The sequence below is a fragment of the Pleurodeles waltl genome, chromosome 4_2 (genome assembly GCF_031143425.1).
Source record: "Pleurodeles waltl isolate 20211129_DDA chromosome 4_2, aPleWal1.hap1.20221129, whole genome shotgun sequence".
NCBI classification, from domain to species: Eukaryota; Metazoa; Chordata; class Amphibia; order Caudata; family Salamandridae; genus Pleurodeles; species Pleurodeles waltl.
In genome coordinates, this window is record NC_090443.1 from 527,467,000 (window position 1) to 527,484,527 (window position 17,528).

Consider the following 17,528-nt stretch of genomic DNA (forward strand, 5'->3'; position numbering starts at 1 on the left):
GGAAGGCAGTGGCAGACCGGTGACCTCTTTTGTTGTTGTTTTGTCCGATGGGAAAGGGGGCCTTTTACTTTTACTTGTGATGCTTGTAATGGTCGATGTAGGAAGCTGGCTCTGTATATACTATCTCAAAGTGAGAGATAGTGTGCACAGAGTCCAAGGGTTCCCCTTAGAGGTTGATTGTTGAAAATTAGGTCATTCTAATGCTCTATTTTGTGGTAGAGCAGTAGGCTTATCAGAGGGTAGTGTTAAGCATTTGTTGTACACACACAGGCAATAAATGAGGAACACACACTGAAAAACTTACTCCAGGCCAATAGTTTTTATATAGAAAAATATGTTTTCTTAATTTATTTTAGAACCACAAGATTCGAGGTAAGTATCTACAATGCAAGGTACTTCACATAGGTAAGTATAGAACTTTGATTCAAAGCAACAGTGCACACAGTTTTAGTTAAAATGGCAATAAGCTATTTTAAAAGTGGACACAGTGCAAACGTCAACAGTTCCTGGGGGAGGTAAGTTTTGGACAAGTTTCTCGGGTAAGTAAAGCACTTACACAGTCAGTCTCCTAGGTATAGGCAGCCCACCGTTGGGGGTTCAAGACACCCCCAAACCCACTGCACCAGCAACACAGGGCCGGTCAAGTGCAGAGGTCAAAGGAGGGCCCAAAACACATAGGTGCCTATGAAGAACAAGGGTGCTCCGGTTTCTGTCTGCTAACAGGCAAGTACCTATGCCCTTGGGAAGCAGACCAGGGAGGATTTGTAGAGCACTGGGAGAGGGGTGTGGGGGCACAAACAGGCACACAAAACACACCCTCAGCGGCACAGGGGTGGCCGTGTGCAAGGCAGGCGTCGGGTTTGCTACTGAAAGCATTGGAGGGACCCGGGGGTCACTTAGGAGATGCAGGCAGGGCACAGAGGGGCTTCTCGGGCCAGCCACCGACTGGGTTAGAAGGTGGTACCTCTCGTTCTGAGGACTGCGGGTGCAGTACTTGGTCCAGGCGTCAGGTTCCTTGTTACTAGGCAGTCGTGGTCAGGAGGAGCCTCTGGATCCTCTCTGTAGGCGTCGCTGTGGAGGTGCAGGGGGTTGACTCAGGTTACTCAAGTCGTCATAGTCACCTGGGAGTCCTCTCTGCGGTGTTAGTTCTCCAGAACTCGAGCCAGGGGCATCGGGTGCAGAGTGAGAAGTCTCACGCTTCCGGCGGGAAGAGAGAGTTCTTTAAAAGTTGTTAAAAAGTAGCAAAGTTGTTGCTGTTTTTGAACAGTGCCACTGTTCTTGGGAGTTTCTTGGTCCTTTGGGTTCAAGGCAGTCCTCTGAGTCCTCTAAGGTCGCTGGTCCCTGTCGGATGTGTCGCTGTGCAGGTTCTTTGAGTCTGGAGACCGGCCGGTAGGTCTGGGGCCAAGTCAGTTGGTGTCTCCGTCATCTCTGCGTGGCTTTCAGGTCAGCAGTCCTTTCTTCAGGCTGCAGGAATCGGATTTCCTGGGTTCAGGGTCGCCCCTAAATACTAAATGTATGGGTGTGTTTGGGTCTGGGGGGCAGCAGCCAATGTCCTACACCCTCTTTGTGCCTCCTCCCTGAGGGGAGGGGGCACATCCCTATTCCTATTGGGCGAATCCTCCAATCTCAAGATGGAGGATTTCTAAAGGCAGGAGTCCCCTCAGCTCAGGGCACCTTAGGGGCTGTCCTGACTGGTGGGTGGCTCCTCCTTGTTTTCCTCATTAGTTCCTCCAGCCTTGCCACCAAAAGTGGGGGTAGTGGCCTGGGGTGGGAGTGGAGTGTGGGGGTGGGGGGTACATCTCCACTAGTTGGGATCTCCTGGGGTGCTGTAACAAAAGGCATGAGCCTTTGAGGCTCACCACCAGGTGTTACAGTTCCTGCACGGGGAGGTGAGAAGTACCTCCACCCAGGACAGGCTTTGTTCCTGGCCACAGAGTGACAAAGGCACTCATGCCATGTGGCCAGAAACTCGTCTGGTTGTGGCAGGGTGGCAGAAACTGGTCAGCCTAGCATTAGGAGTCGGAGTGGTATTCAGGGGGAATCTCTAAGATGCCCTCTGTGTGTATTTTACAATAAATCCCACACTGGCATCAGTATGCATTTATTGTGCTGAGAAGTTTGATACCAAACTTCCCAGATTTCAGTGTAGCCATTATGGAACTGTGGAGTTCGTGTTTGACAAACTCATAGATCTTATACTCTTTATGGCTACCCTGCACTAACAATGTCTAAGGTTTTGCTTAGACACTGTAGGGGCATAGTGCTCATGCACATATGCCCTCACCTGTGGTATAGTGCACCCTGCCTTACGGCTGTAAGGCCTGCTAGAGGGGTGACTTACCTATGCCACAGGCAGTGTGGGGTTGGCATGGTATTCTGAGGGGAGTGCCATGTCGACTTAGTCTTTTTCTCCCCACCAGCACACACAAGCTGTGAGGCAGTGTGCATGTGCTGAGTGAGAGGTCCCCAGGGTGGCATAAGACATGTTGCAGCCCTTAGAGACCTTCCCTGGCAACAGGGCCCATGGTACCATGGGTACCATTTACAAGGGACTTATCTCTGTGGCAAGGATGTGCCAATTGTGGGAACAAAGGTACAGTTTAGGGAAAGTACACTGGTGCTATCGCCTGGTTAGCAGGTGTAAAGAAATGGCTCCCTGTTGCAGTTACCCCCCACTTTTTGCCTGATACTGATGCTGACTTGACTGAGAAGAGTGCTGGGACCCTGCTAACCAGGCCCCAGCACCAGTGTTCCTTCACCTAAAATGTACCATTGTATCCACAATTGGCACACCCTGGCATTCAGATAAGTCCCTTGTAACTGGTACTTCTAGTACCAAGGGCCCTGATGCCAAGGAAGGTCTCTAAGGGCTGCAGCATGTCTTATGCCACCCTAGAGACCCCTCACTCAGCACAGACACACTGCTTACAAGCCTGTGTGTGCTAGTGAGAACAAAATGAGTAAGTCGACATGGCACTCCCCTCAGGGTGCCATGCCAGCCTCTCACTGCCTATGCAGTATAGGTAAGACACCCCTCTAGCAGGCCTTACAGCCCTAAGGCAGGGTGCACTATACCATAGGTGAGGGTACCAGTGCATGAGCACTGTGCCCCTACAGTGTCTAAACAAAACCTTAGACATTGTAAGTGCAGGGTAGCCATAAGAGTATATGGTCTGGGAGTCTGTCAAACACGAACTCCACAGCACCATAATGGCTACACTGAAAACTGGGAAGTTTGGTATCAAACTTCTCAGCACAATAAATGCACACTGATGCCAGTGTACATTTTATTGTAAAATACACCCCAGAGGGCACCTTAGAGGTGCCCCCTGAAACTTAACCGACTATCTGTGTAGACTGACTAGTTTTAGCAGCCTGCCACAAACCGAGACATGTTGCTGGCCCCATGGGGAGAGTGCCTTTGTCACTCTGAGGCCAGTAACAAAGCCTGCACTGGGTGGAGATGCTAACACCTCTCCCAGGCAGGAATTGTCACACCTGGCGGTGAGCCTCAAAGGCTCACCTCCTTTGTGCCAACCCAGCAGGACACTCCAGCTAGTGGAGTTGCCCGCCCCCTCCGGCCCGGCCCCCACTTTTGGCGGCAAGGCCGGAGAAAATAATGAGAATAACAAGGAGGAGTCACTGGCCAGTCAGGACAGCCCCTAAGGTGTCCTGAGCTGAGGTGACTCTAACTTTTAGAAATCCTCCATCTTGCAGATGGAGGATTCCCCCAATAGGGTTAGGATTGTGACCCCCTCCCCTTGGGAGGAGGCACAAAGAGGGTGTACCCACCCTCAGGGCTAGTAGCCATTGGCTACTAACCCCCCAGACCTAAACACGCCCTTAAATTGAGTATTTAAGGGCTACCCTGAACCCTAGAAAATTAGATTCCTGCAACAAGAAGAAGGACTGCCCAGCTGAAAACCCCTGCAGCGGAAGACCAGAAGACGACAACTGCCTTGGCTCCAGAAACTCACCGGCCTGTCTCCTGCCTTCCAAAGATCCTGCTCCAGCGACGCCTTCCGAAGGGACCAGCGACCTCGACATCCTCTGAGGACTGCCCCTGCTTCGAAAAGACGAGAAACTCCCGAGGACAGCGGACCTGCTCCAAGAAAAGCTGCAACTTTGTTTCCAGCAGCTTTAAAGAACCCTGCAAGCTCCCCGCAAGAAGCGTGAGACTTGCAACACTGCACCCGGCGACCCCGACTCGGCTGGTGGAGATCCGACACCTCAGGAGGGACCCCAGGACTACTCTGATACTGTGAGTACCAAAACCTGTCCCCCCTGAGCCCCCACAGCGCCGCCTGCAGAGGGAATCCCGAGGCTTCCCCTGACCGCGACTCTCTGAAACCTAAGTCCCGACACCTGGGAGAGACCCTGCACCCGCAGCCCCCAGGACCTGAAGGACCGGACTTTCACTGGAGGAGTGACCCCCAGGAGTCCCTCTCCCTTGCCCAAGTGGAGGTTTCCCCGAGGAACCCCCCCCTTGCCTGCCTGCAGCGCTGAAGAGATCCCGAGATCTCTCATAGACTAACATTGCGAACCCGACGCTTGGTTCTACACTGCACCCGGCCGCCCCCGTGCCGCTGAGGGTGAAATTTCTGTGTGGACTTGTGTCCCCCCCGGTGCCCTACAAAACCCCCCTGGTCTGCCCTCCGAAGACGCGGGTACTTACCTGCAAGCAGACCGGAACCGGGGCACCCCCTTCTATCCATTCTAGCCTATGTGTTTTGGGCACCACTTTGAACTCTGCACCTGACCGGCCCTGAGCTGCTGGTGTGGTGACTTTGGGGTTGCTCTGAACCCCCAACGGTGGGCTACCTTGGACCAAGAACTGAACCCTGTAAGTGTCTTACTTACCTGGTAAAACTAACAAATACTTACCTCCCCTAGGAACTGTGAAAATTGCACTAAGTGTCCACTTTTAAAACAGCTATTTGTCAATAACTTGAAAAGTATACATGCAATTTTGATGACTTGAAGTTCCTAAAGTACTTACCTGCAATACCTTTCGAATGAGCTATTACATGTAGAATTTGAACCTGTGGTTCTTAAAATAAACTAAGAAAAGATATTTTTCTATATAAAAACCTATTGGCTGGATTTGTCTCTGAGTGTGTGTACCTCATTTATTGTCTATGTGTATGTACAACAAATGCTTAACACTACTCCTTAGATAAGCCTACTGCTCGACCACACTACCACAAAATAGAGCATTAGTATTATCTCTTTTTACCACTATTTTACCTCTAAGGGGAACCCTTGGACTCTGTGCATGCTATTCCTTACTTTGAAATAGCACATACAGAGCCAACTTCCTACATTGGTGGATCAGCGGTGGGGTACAAGACTTTGCATTTGCTGGACTACTCAGCCAATACCTGATCACACGACAAATTCCAAAATTGTCATTAGAAATTGATTTTTGCAATTTGAAAAGTTTTCTAAATTCTTAAAAGTCCTGCTAGGGCCTTGTGTGTTAAGTCCCTGTTTAGCATTTCTTTTAGAGTTTAAAAGTTTTTAAAAAGTTTGAATTAGATTCTAGAACCAGTTGTAGATTCTTAAAAAGTATTCCAACTTTTAGAAGCAAAATGTCTAGCACAGATGTGACTGTGGTGGAACTCGACACCACACCTTACCTCCATCTTAAGATGAGGGAGCTAAGGTCACTCTGTAAAATAAAGAAAATAACAATGGGCCCCAAACCTACCAAAATACAGCTCCAGGAGCTTTTGGCAGAGTTTGAAAAGGCCAACCCCTCTGAGGGTGGCAACTCAGAGGAAGAGGATAGTGACTTGGAGGAAAATTCCCCCCTACCAGTCCTATCTAGGGAGAACAGGGTCCCTCAAACCCTGACTCCAAAAATAATAGTCAGAGATGCTGGTTCCCTCACAGGAGAGACCAACACCTCTGAAATCACTGAGGATAACTCCAGTGAAGATGACCCCCTGTTAGCCAGGATGGTCAAAAGATTGGCTTTGGAAAAGCAGCTCCTAGCCATAGAAAGGGAAAGAAAAGAGATGGGCCTAGGTCCCATCGATGGTGGCAGCAACTTAAATAGGGTCAGAGATTCTCCTGACATCCTAAAAATTCCCAAAGGGATTGTAACAAAATATGAAGATGGTGATGACATCACCAAATGGTTCACAGCTTTTGAGAGGGCTTGTGTAACCAGAAAAGTAAACAGATCTCACTGGGGTGCTCTCCTTTGGGAAATGTTCACTGGAAAGTGTAGGGATAGACTCCTCACACTCTCTGGAAAAGATGCAGAATCTTATGACCTCATGAAGGGTACCCTGATTGAGGGCTTTGGATTCTCCACTGAGGAGTATAGAATTAGATTCAGGGGGGCTCAAAAATCCTCGAGCCAGACCTGGGTTGATTTTGTAGACTACTCAGTAAAAACACTAGATGGTTGGTTAACTGGAAATGAAGTGTGTGACTATGTTGGGCTTTATAATTTGTTTATGAAAGAACACATTTTAAGTAACTGCTTCAATGAAAAGTTGCATCAGTATCTGGTAGACCTAGGTCCAATTTCTCCCCAAGAATTGGGAAAGAAGGCAGACCACTGGGTCAAGACTAGGGTAACCAAAACTTCCACTGGGGGTGACCAAAAGAAAGGGGTTACAAAAACTCCCCAGGAGAAAGTGGGTGACACTAGAAACAAAGAAAAAGAGTCCTCTGTAGGCCCCCAAAAACCAGAACAGGTGGGTGGGCCCCAAGACACAACCCAAAACAAAGGTGGGTACCAGGGTAAGAACTGGGATGCCACTAAGGCCTGGTGCCACAACTGTAAACAGTCTGGGCACCACACCAAGGACACTTCTTGTCCCAAAAACAAACCCCAGAACAAAATTCCAGGGGTAACCAGTGTAGCCATGGGAGATGACTCCTCAGATGAGGAGGTCTTCATAGCCTTCAACTGGAAACAGGGCCCAACAGGTGAGTTGGAGATTCCAGAGGGAAGTAGACACTTCCACCACCTACTGGTGAATGGAATCCCAACCACTGCCCTGAGAGACACTTGTGCCAGTCACACTATTGTGCATGACAGGCTGGTGCTCTCAAACCAGTACATCCCAGGTGAGACTGCCAGGGTAAGAGTTAGCCTAGACAGGGTCACTAAGAGGCCTGTGGCTTTAGTACCCATAGAAGTGGGTGGCACTCTTAGCTGGAGAAGGGTAGTAGTCAGTACAGACCTCCCCCTTGATTGTCTCCTTGGAAATGACTACCCAGAGGTTAGTCAGAGCCCAAGAGAGGAACTGGTCCAGTGCCAGTCCTCTCCCAAGGATTCTGGAAGTCCTGCCTCTGCAGTAAATGCAAGCAGGCCCCAGAAGAAGAAGAAAAGAAAACAGAGTAGGAAGGGTGGACAACCTTTAGCCAAGGTTACAGCAAGCCAAGGAGATTCTGCTCCAGTAGGGGAGAACTCCAAAAATGGCCCTGATAAAGTCCAACCTGACCCACAAGAAGTCCTGGCTAGTCAGGCAACTGTTAAACCTGAGTGGGTGGCTCCTCAGCTAACAGAAGAAAGAGTGGAAGAAGGGTGTTTACTACAAGATGTGGTAACCCCCCACTCTAATACAGCAGACAGGCAACCTGAACCCAAAGAGGCCTGTAACTTAGCCCCTTCCCTTTTAGGTGAAGAGCTAAAGGTGTGGTTCTGGGCACTGACAGCTGTCAGTGGCCTCTGCTGGGTGTTAGCCTTTATGGCTGCACTATCCTTAGCATGGTGGTCTGACCCCATGCCAAATAGCAAGTTAGGCCCCCTGACCCTATTAGTCATGGTGGGGTTACTCCAGCTCTGGGTAACCTCTCTGGGTAAGCTAGGGGTAACCCTGGCCAAGATAAGGTTAGCAGAGGTGGATACCTCTAAGACCAAAATAGAAAGAATGGGTGGAGACATTGAAGAGGCAGACAAGAGGCAATTCAGACTAGGTCCTATCACTGTGGAAGTAGGTCAGTTCCCCAAAGGGAATGACCTGAACAGAAGGATGTAAAGCAGAGTAGGCCCTGCAACTAACCAGCCTATTTCTCCTACTCTTCCTCGCCTGACAGACTAGGAAGACTCTCCCAGCTTGGGCTGAGTCTCCTGGCCTGTGGGCTGGGGGGGGCTTGTGTAAAGAAATGGCTCCCTGTTGCAGTTACCCCCCACTTTTTGCCTGATACTGATGCTGACTTGACTGAGAAGAGTGCTGGGACCCTGCTAACCAGGCCCCAGCACCAGTGTTCCTTCACCTAAAATGTACCATTGTATCCACAATTGGCACACCCTGGCATTCAGATAAGTCCCTTGTAACTGGTACTTCTAGTACCAAGGGCCCTGATGCCAAGGAAGGTCTCTAAGGGCTGCAGCATGTCTTATGCCACCCTAGAGACCCCTCACTCAGCACAGACACACTGCTTACAAGCCTGTGTGTGCTAGTGAGAACAAAATGAGTAAGTCGACATGGCACTCCCCTCAGGGTGCCATGCCAGCCTCTCACTGCCTATGCAGTATAGGTAAGACACCCCTCTAGCAGGCCTTACAGCCCTAAGGCAGGGTGCACTATACCATAGGTGAGGGTACCAGTGCATGAGCACTGTGCCCCTACAGTGTCTAAACAAAACCTTAGACATTGTAAGTGCAGGGTAGCCATAAGAGTATATGGTCTGGGAGTCTGTCAAACACGAACTCCACAGCACCATAATGGCTACACTGAAAACTGGGAAGTTTGGTATCAAACTTCTCAGCACAATAAATGCACACTGATGCCAGTGTACATTTTATTGTAAAATACACCCCAGAGGGCACCTTAGAGGTGCCCCCTGAAACTTAACCGACTATCTGTGTAGACTGACTAGTTTTAGCAGCCTGCCACAAACCGAGACATGTTGCTGGCCCCATGGGGAGAGTGCCTTTGTCACTCTGAGGCCAGTAACAAAGCCTGCACTGGGTGGAGATGCTAACACCTCTCCCAGGCAGGAATTGTCACACCTGGCGGTGAGCCTCAAAGGCTCACCTCCTTTGTGCCAACCCAGCAGGACACTCCAGCTAGTGGAGTTGCCCGCCCCCTCCGGCCCGGCCCCCACTTTTGGCGGCAAGGCCGGAGAAAATAATGAGAATAACAAGGAGGAGTCACTGGCCAGTCAGGACAGCCCCTAAGGTGTCCTGAGCTGAGGTGACTCTAACTTTTAGAAATCCTCCATCTTGCAGATGGAGGATTCCCCCAATAGGGTTAGGATTGTGACCCCCTCCCCTTGGGAGGAGGCACAAAGAGGGTGTACCCACCCTCAGGGCTAGTAGCCATTGGCTACTAACCCCCCAGACCTAAACACGCCCTTAAATTGAGTATTTAAGGGCTACCCTGAACCCTAGAAAATTAGATTCCTGCAACAAGAAGAAGGACTGCCCAGCTGAAAACCCCTGCAGCGGAAGACCAGAAGACGACAACTGCCTTGGCTCCAGAAACTCACCGGCCTGTCTCCTGCCTTCCAAAGATCCTGCTCCAGCGACGCCTTCCGAAGGGACCAGCGACCTCGACATCCTCTGAGGACTGCCCCTGCTTCGAAAAGACGAGAAACTCCCGAGGACAGCGGACCTGCTCCAAGAAAAGCTGCAACTTTGTTTCCAGCAGCTTTAAAGAACCCTGCAAGCTCCCCGCAAGAAGCGTGAGACTTGCAACACTGCACCCGGCGACCCCGACTCGGCTGGTGGAGATCCGACACCTCAGGAGGGACCCCAGGACTACTCTGATACTGTGAGTACCAAAACCTGTCCCCCCTGAGCCCCCACAGCGCCGCCTGCAGAGGGAATCCCGAGGCTTCCCCTGACCGCGACTCTCTGAAACCTAAGTCCCGACACCTGGGAGAGACCCTGCACCCGCAGCCCCCAGGACCTGAAGGACCGGACTTTCACTGGAGGAGTGACCCCCAGGAGTCCCTCTCCCTTGCCCAAGTGGAGGTTTCCCCGAGGAACCCCCCCCTTGCCTGCCTGCAGCGCTGAAGAGATCCCGAGATCTCTCATAGACTAACATTGCGAACCCGACGCTTGGTTCTACACTGCACCCGGCCGCCCCCGTGCCGCTGAGGGTGAAATTTCTGTGTGGACTTGTGTCCCCCCCGGTGCCCTACAAAACCCCCCTGGTCTGCCCTCCGAAGACGCGGGTACTTACCTGCAAGCAGACCGGAACCGGGGCACCCCCTTCTATCCATTCTAGCCTATGTGTTTTGGGCACCACTTTGAACTCTGCACCTGACCGGCCCTGAGCTGCTGGTGTGGTGACTTTGGGGTTGCTCTGAACCCCCAACGGTGGGCTACCTTGGACCAAGAACTGAACCCTGTAAGTGTCTTACTTACCTGGTAAAACTAACAAATACTTACCTCCCCTAGGAACTGTGAAAATTGCACTAAGTGTCCACTTTTAAAACAGCTATTTGTCAATAACTTGAAAAGTATACATGCAATTTTGATGACTTGAAGTTCCTAAAGTACTTACCTGCAATACCTTTCGAATGAGCTATTACATGTAGAATTTGAACCTGTGGTTCTTAAAATAAACTAAGAAAAGATATTTTTCTATATAAAAACCTATTGGCTGGATTTGTCTCTGAGTGTGTGTACCTCATTTATTGTCTATGTGTATGTACAACAAATGCTTAACACTACTCCTTAGATAAGCCTACTGCTCGACCACACTACCACAAAATAGAGCATTAGTATTATCTCTTTTTACCACTATTTTACCTCTAAGGGGAACCCTTGGACTCTGTGCATGCTATTCCTTACTTTGAAATAGCACATACAGAGCCAACTTCCTACAGCAGGGTCCCAGCACACTTTCAATCATAACTGGCATCAACAAAAGGCAAAAAGTCAGAGGGTAACCATGCCAAGAAAGGCATTTCCTTACAGTCAGCTGTCCATGTCTGTAGAAGGCTAGCATGGTTTGTAGTAAGTACCTTAGGTACACACACCTTATACCAGGTCCAGTTATCCCTTATTAGTGAAATGGAGACAGTGTCTAGAAGCCAGGCTCTCTAGGGGTAGTGTGTATGAGCAGCCAAGGCCTAACTAGGAGGCATATAAAGCTCTTGCAATACCACTGTAGTCACATAGTACTCACACACATGAAAGAAAAACACTCAGTGTTTCAAAACCGGTTTAAGCAACGAGGGCACCAAATGTGCCCTTTAAAGCAAACCAGTGGCATGGGGAGGCTATCCCTCCCTAAGCCTGTTAACACTTATTTCCCAGGGAGAGGGTGTTACCTCCCTCTCCCACAGGAAATCCTGTATTCTCCCTTCCTCTGCCTGAGCTGGTAGGGGTGGCAGCAGCATGGGCTACCCGGGCAACCCCAGAAGACTGGTAGGAGCAATGCTGGGGTCCTCTAAGGAGCCCCCAGAGTGCATGGAATCATACAACCAATACTGGCAACAGTACTGGGGTATGATTCTGACATGTTTGATACTAAACATGCCCAGGTTCTAAGTTACCACTGTGTAGCTGGACACGGATAGTGAATGACCTGTGTCCAGTACACGGGTAAAATGCCTTTCCGCACTTATGAAATCCAGTGTAATGGAACTGGAGTTCGTAGGGGGACACCTCATCCCTGTGTTTGAGGGCACGCCTGCATGGGCAAAGCAGAGAAAGAGTGCATGTACCTTTTCACGCAGGCTGCAGTGGCAGGCCTGCAGACATTTTGCATGGGCTCCCATGGGCGCCACAATACATGCTGCAGCCCATGGGGAACCACTGATGCCCCAATGCCCTGGGTACCCAGGTACAATATACTAGGGACTTATAAGGAGGCACCAGTATGCCAATTGTGGGGTGTGCAAAGTTCTAGGCAACCAAATTTAGAAGGAGAGTGCACAATCACAGGGGTCCTGGTTTACAATGTTTAAAATGTCTAAGCATACTGACAGCAGGCAAAAAGTGGGGGTAACCATGCCAAAATGATGGGTACTTTCCTACATATATTTTGTGTGTTCGTACCTCCGGAGGAAGGTATACTAATGGTGGTCTAGTTTGGTGTGCCTATAATAAATTACCTTTATTTTTGCAACATTGTCGTGGTTCCTTTCATGCGTGATAAGTTACAGTGTGACTACTGCGGTATTGCAAGTGCTTCACACTCCTAGATAAACTTTAGCTGCTCACCACAGCTACCCTAAAGAGCCCTGTCTGTCTAGACACTAACACTATCTAATCAGGGTTGCCTCGACGCAGCATAAGGCTTTAACACCACAGGTGTCCACCACACACTCTGCCAGCTTCCTACAGGCTGAAGAAAACAATCCGAGATGGAGCCATTTTGCAGGCGCACTGTGGACAAAGGGTGAAGTCAAAACAGGTCTTGTGACAAACTTGTTTGAATAAAAATAAGCTGCAAGCATCCAGGTCGAGCACTAGATGGCACAAGAATGCATAACAAGTGTTCATGTCCAGCCTCACATTCTAGGTATCCACAACCGCAAAGCACATCATGGCACGGGTGATACATGTAATCATTCAACTGGCACAACCATCTGAAGGACTTCCAAACCTAGGAACTAAAAAGATTACTTATATACGCCAACGCATAGGACCCAACAATGTTAAAATTTCCTGCATCAATCCAAGGCTCTGCCTCTTATGACCGGCAAGAATAAACCCTACATGACAAAGGAAAAATAGTTTTAAAGTGTTTGGAGTCGAGACATGCTCTAAAATACAGATTCATACCTAGCTGCTTGAGAAGGTCGTCAATAATGGTCAAAACTCCGTTCACAGAGCTCTTGGCTTTCCTTGCATTTTCTTCAGCTTCTTGGGCTGCCTGTGAAGCCTGATAAGAAAAAAAAAAATCACATATTTAATCTTGAATAGTAAGGATAAATATTCAAACTCGTTCCAACAATAACAGACAGTTACATTTTCTTTCAGAAAAATCAATGATTGTTTAGTTGGCTTAGTCAAGGATTTATGTGAACCTAGAGAGAACCTGTTAGACCCAACATTAAAGTTTAAAAAATTCAATGGTACTAATGCTGCATCCAGCAAATCCACAACAGAGCAGGGAACAGCCACAAACCAAAATTATATTTACAACCCTCATTCCAGTGGTCACTTGAGTACTAGATACCTCTCACCAATACAACAGTTACTGACACAAGCAAATGCCCTGCCCTCTCCTGAGAGAAACAGCAGCTCAGCACAAGATATTCAGAAATTACCGTCCTCCGAATAACCTACTGTATTTCAGTATGATCCAGGACAGTAAAAATTCTTAACTACTATACACACATGTTGAAAAAGCAAAAAAAAAAAAAAAAAAAAAAAAAAAAAAAATCACATAATCTTGACCCTTCAATAGAGACAAGCTGCAAGCCCAGACTATGTACTCAATAATTACATGGAGATAAATCCTAAAGGGTGAACTAACATTTTAACCCAGATGTTAAGGTGTATTAACATCTGACCATGAAAGGCAACTGCCTTACATAAATCGATAATTACGCTGTAATTTAAACAAGGTGATCCAACTAAACTGGCAGCATTCCAACTATTATCTTTGGTGCTTGCCTCTTGGAAGGCTTTCAAGAAATTAACTGTCCACAATTGAAAGTGTTATGGAAATGCTACTTACAAACAAAGGTAATTTTAAGACATAATTATGATAGATTCACTTGCTGATTCAATTACTCCAACTAGGGTCTGGAATATATTTTTCTAAACCTAAAAAGTGGGTGATGACTATAAACCTGCCTAAAAGGAATCAATATGACATCAACTAGAAGTGCACAATGGCACTGACTTTGAAACCACCTAAAGATATTTTAACAGTCATATTAAAGATGAGCATAAGTGGTGACATATACAGACTAATATTTCTTATGTGGCAACTCTTCCACAACATTGGGATGATAGTAGGTCACATATAAATGTGTAAAAAAAAAAAAATAATAAAGACAAATTGGTAGATAGAGATTACACTAATTTAAGAAGAAGACCACTTATGAGTCATAAGATCACTTAAGTCCAGTTAGCCTACAAAAGTAAAGCCCTGCCAGAAGCAAGGAGCTGCAAAAATGCCTTCTGTAGGAAAGTCACTCTTTTGGGCATAGTTACCCCCACTTTTTTCATGTTTATCAGTGCGTTTGACTATATTTGCTGGGATCCTGCTAACCTGGAAATCAATGACTGCTCTCTCCCTCTAAATGTGGTTGTTCTTAACTTAGAAGACCCCACAATTGGCTTACTTGTGCCTCCATGCAAGTCCCTAGTATATGGTACCTAAGTATCCAGGGCATTGGGGCAATAGGAGCTCCCATGGGCTGCAGCATGTATAATGCTGTCCCATGGGAGACCATGCAAAATGGGTCTGCAGGCCTGCCATTGCAGCCTGCGTGAAAAGGTGCATCCACCCTTTCACTACAGGTCACTGAACCAGGTCACTGTAAGTCACCCCTATGGTACCTAGCCCAGAGGGTAGGGTGCAGGTACCTGTGTGTTAGGACACCCCTTCATGAGCGGAGGTAACGCTACGAACTCCAAGAAAGAGGGCACTTTCGTACACACCTCCTCAAGGAAACCCACCCTGGTAAACATTTCCAGGAAGGCTTTGGTCACTGCAGGGGCTAAAGTAGTCCTAAGGGGAATTGCTTCTGGGTACCTGGTGGTATGGTCATCACCACCACCACCACTATATACCTGTTCCCAAAGGCAGTTGTAGGGTCCAAGTGGCAAACTATGTCCATCCCTACCCTTTCAAAGGGTACACCTGTAGTAAAGTACCCTCTTTTTGGAATGGTTACCCCAACCTTTTGCCTGCTATCAGTGTGCTTAAGATGGTTTTCACTGGGATCCTGTTAACCAGGACCCAAGTGATTGTGCTCTCTCCCTCCACATTTGGTTACCCAGGACCTTTGTGCACTCCACAATTGGCATACTGTTGTCCCCTTATATGTCCCTAGTATATGGTACTTCGGTACCCAGGGCACTGGAACACGAGGAGTCCCCCATGGGCTGCAACATGTATTGTGCCACCTATGTGAGTCCATGCAATATCTGTCTCCAGGCCAGCCATTGTAGTCTGGGTGAAAAGGCATATGCACCCTTCTTGTGAAGACTGAAGGCTTGCTTGCCACCGAGGATGCACAGCCAGGGAAATGTTGCATAAGCTGGAAAAAGCTGTGGAAACAATGTTGCAAGAAGAATCTTCTTCATGGATACAGATTGTCAGTTCCTGGAGGGTCCGGTCACCGTTACAGTGGCTAGAAGTCGAAGTAAGGTTGCAGAGGAGTGCTGCTGGAATCTTTCAAGCCGAATCTGAGGACCCACCCAAGAGATAGACCCTATATAGCCCTAAAGGGGGGATTTGTCCCCCAACCAGGTGAACACGTATCAGGAGAGGGCTCTGACGTCACCTGCCTGACCTGGCCACTCAGATGCTCTCAGAGGTCCCTGCCAACCTTGGGTTCAAAATGGCAGAACCCAGGGACCCTTTGGAGGAGCTCTGAGCACCACCCCTGTGGTAGTGAGTGACAGGAGACTGGTCATTCCCCTTTCCGTTGTCCAGTTTCACGCCAGAGCAGGGACTGGAAGTCCCTGAACCTGTGTAGACTGGTTTATGCACAGAGGGCACCAAATGTCCCATTCAAAGCATACCAGTGGCTACCCTTCCCAAGCCATGTAACACCTATTTCCAAACGGAGAGGGTTTTACACACCCCTCCCCTCCCCACCTCTCCCAAAGGTAGTCCTTTGTTCTTCCTTCCTGGGCTTGAGCTGTTCAAGCAGCAGGAGTGCAGAAACCTGTCTGTGGGGTGGTAGCAGCTTGGGCTGTCTGGAAAACCATGGAATACTAGTAGGAGAAATGCCGGGGAGCCCCTAAAGTGCATGGAATCATACTTCCAATACAAGCAACAGTATTGGATGTATGGCATTTTCCTACACTTACTCTTACTAACCCTCTGAATGAGCCCTCTGGGTACAAAGAGGGGCCCGCTAACATGGTGTATGAAAATGGCTCCCTGTTGCAGTTACCCCCCCCCTCCCTTTTTGTCTGACACTGATGCTGACTTGACTGAGAAGTGTGCTGGGACCCTGTTACCAGGCCCCAGCACCAGTGTTCTTTCACCTAAAATGTACCATTTTATCCACAATTGGCACGCCCCTGGCACACAGATAAGTCCCTTGTAAAAGGTACCAGTGGTACTAAGGGCCCTGTGACCAGGCAAGGTCCCTAAGGGCTGCAGCATATGTTGTACCACCCTAAGGGACCCCTCACCTAACACATGCACACTGCCATTGTAGATTGTGTGTGTTGGTGGGGAGAAAAAGGCAAAGTCAACATGGCATCCCCCTCAGGATGCCATCAAAATACTGCCTGTGGCATAGTTAAGTCACCCCTCTAACAGGCCTAACAGCCCTAAGGCAGGGTGCACTATACCACAGGTGAGGGCATAGCTGCATGAGCAATATGCCCCTACAGTGTCTAAGTGTATTCTTAGACATTGTAAGTACAGTGTGGCCATATTAAGTATATGGTCTGTGAGTTTGTCAAAAACTAACTCCACAGCTCCATAATGGCTACACTGAATACTAGGAAGTTTGGTGTCAAACTTCTCAGAATAATAAACCACATTGGTGCCAGTGTTGGATTTATTAAAAAATGCACACAGAGGGCATCTTAGAGATGCCCCCTGTATTTTACCCAATCCTTCAGTGCAGGACTGACTGGTCTGTGCCAGCCTGCTGCTGAGAGATGAGTTTCTGACCCACTGGGGTGAGCGCCTTTGTGCCCTCTGAGGCCAGAAACAAAGCCTGCTCTGGGTGGAGGTGCTTAACACCTCCCCCTGCAGGAACTGTAACACCTAGCAGTGAGCCTCAAAGGCTCAGGCTTCGTGTTACAATGCCCCAGGGAACTCCAGCTAGTGGAGATGCCGGCCCCCTGGACACAGCCCCCACTTTTGGCGGAAAGTCAAGGGGAGATAATGAGAAAAACAAGGAGTCAACCACCAGTCAGGACAGCCCCTAAGGTGTCCTGAGCTGAGGTGACCCCTGCCTTTAGAAATCCTCCATCTTGATTTTGGAGGATTCCTTCAACAGGAATAGGGATGTGCCCCCCTCCCCTCAGGGAGGAGGCACAAGGAGGGTGTAGCCACCCTCAAGGACAGTAGGCATTGGCTACTGCCCTCCCAGGGCTAAACACACCCCTAAATTCAGTATTTAGGGGGTCCCTAGATCCCAGGAAATCGGATTCCTGCAACCTGAAGAAAGGAGGACTGCTGACCTACAAGCCTGCATAGAAGGAGGAAGATGACAACTGATTTGGCCTCAGCCCTACAGGCCTATCTCCAACTTCGAAAACCTGCTCCTGCGACACATCCGACAGGGACCAGCGACCTCTGAAGCCTCAGAGGACTGCCCTGGACTACAGGACCAAGAAACTCCTGTGAACAGCGGCCCTGTTCAAAACCAGCTACTTCTTTGCAACAAAGAAGCAACTTCCAAGGACTTCACGTTTCCCGACGGAAGCGTGAGACTCTCCACTCTGCACCCGA

At 48.9% G+C, this 17,528-nt stretch overlaps 1 protein-coding gene across 1 annotated transcript in view; it reads right to left on the reverse strand.

Moving 5' to 3' along the window:
- Positions 1 to 17,528, reverse strand: part of LAMC1 (laminin subunit gamma 1) — a 657,035-nt gene that overhangs the window by 21,156 nt on the left and 618,351 nt on the right. Inside the window, exon 27 of the mRNA XM_069232049.1 lies at positions 12,710 to 12,809. Coding sequence (XP_069088150.1) covers positions 12,710 to 12,809 — 100 coding nt within the window. The remainder of the gene's footprint in view (positions 1 to 12,709; positions 12,810 to 17,528) is intronic.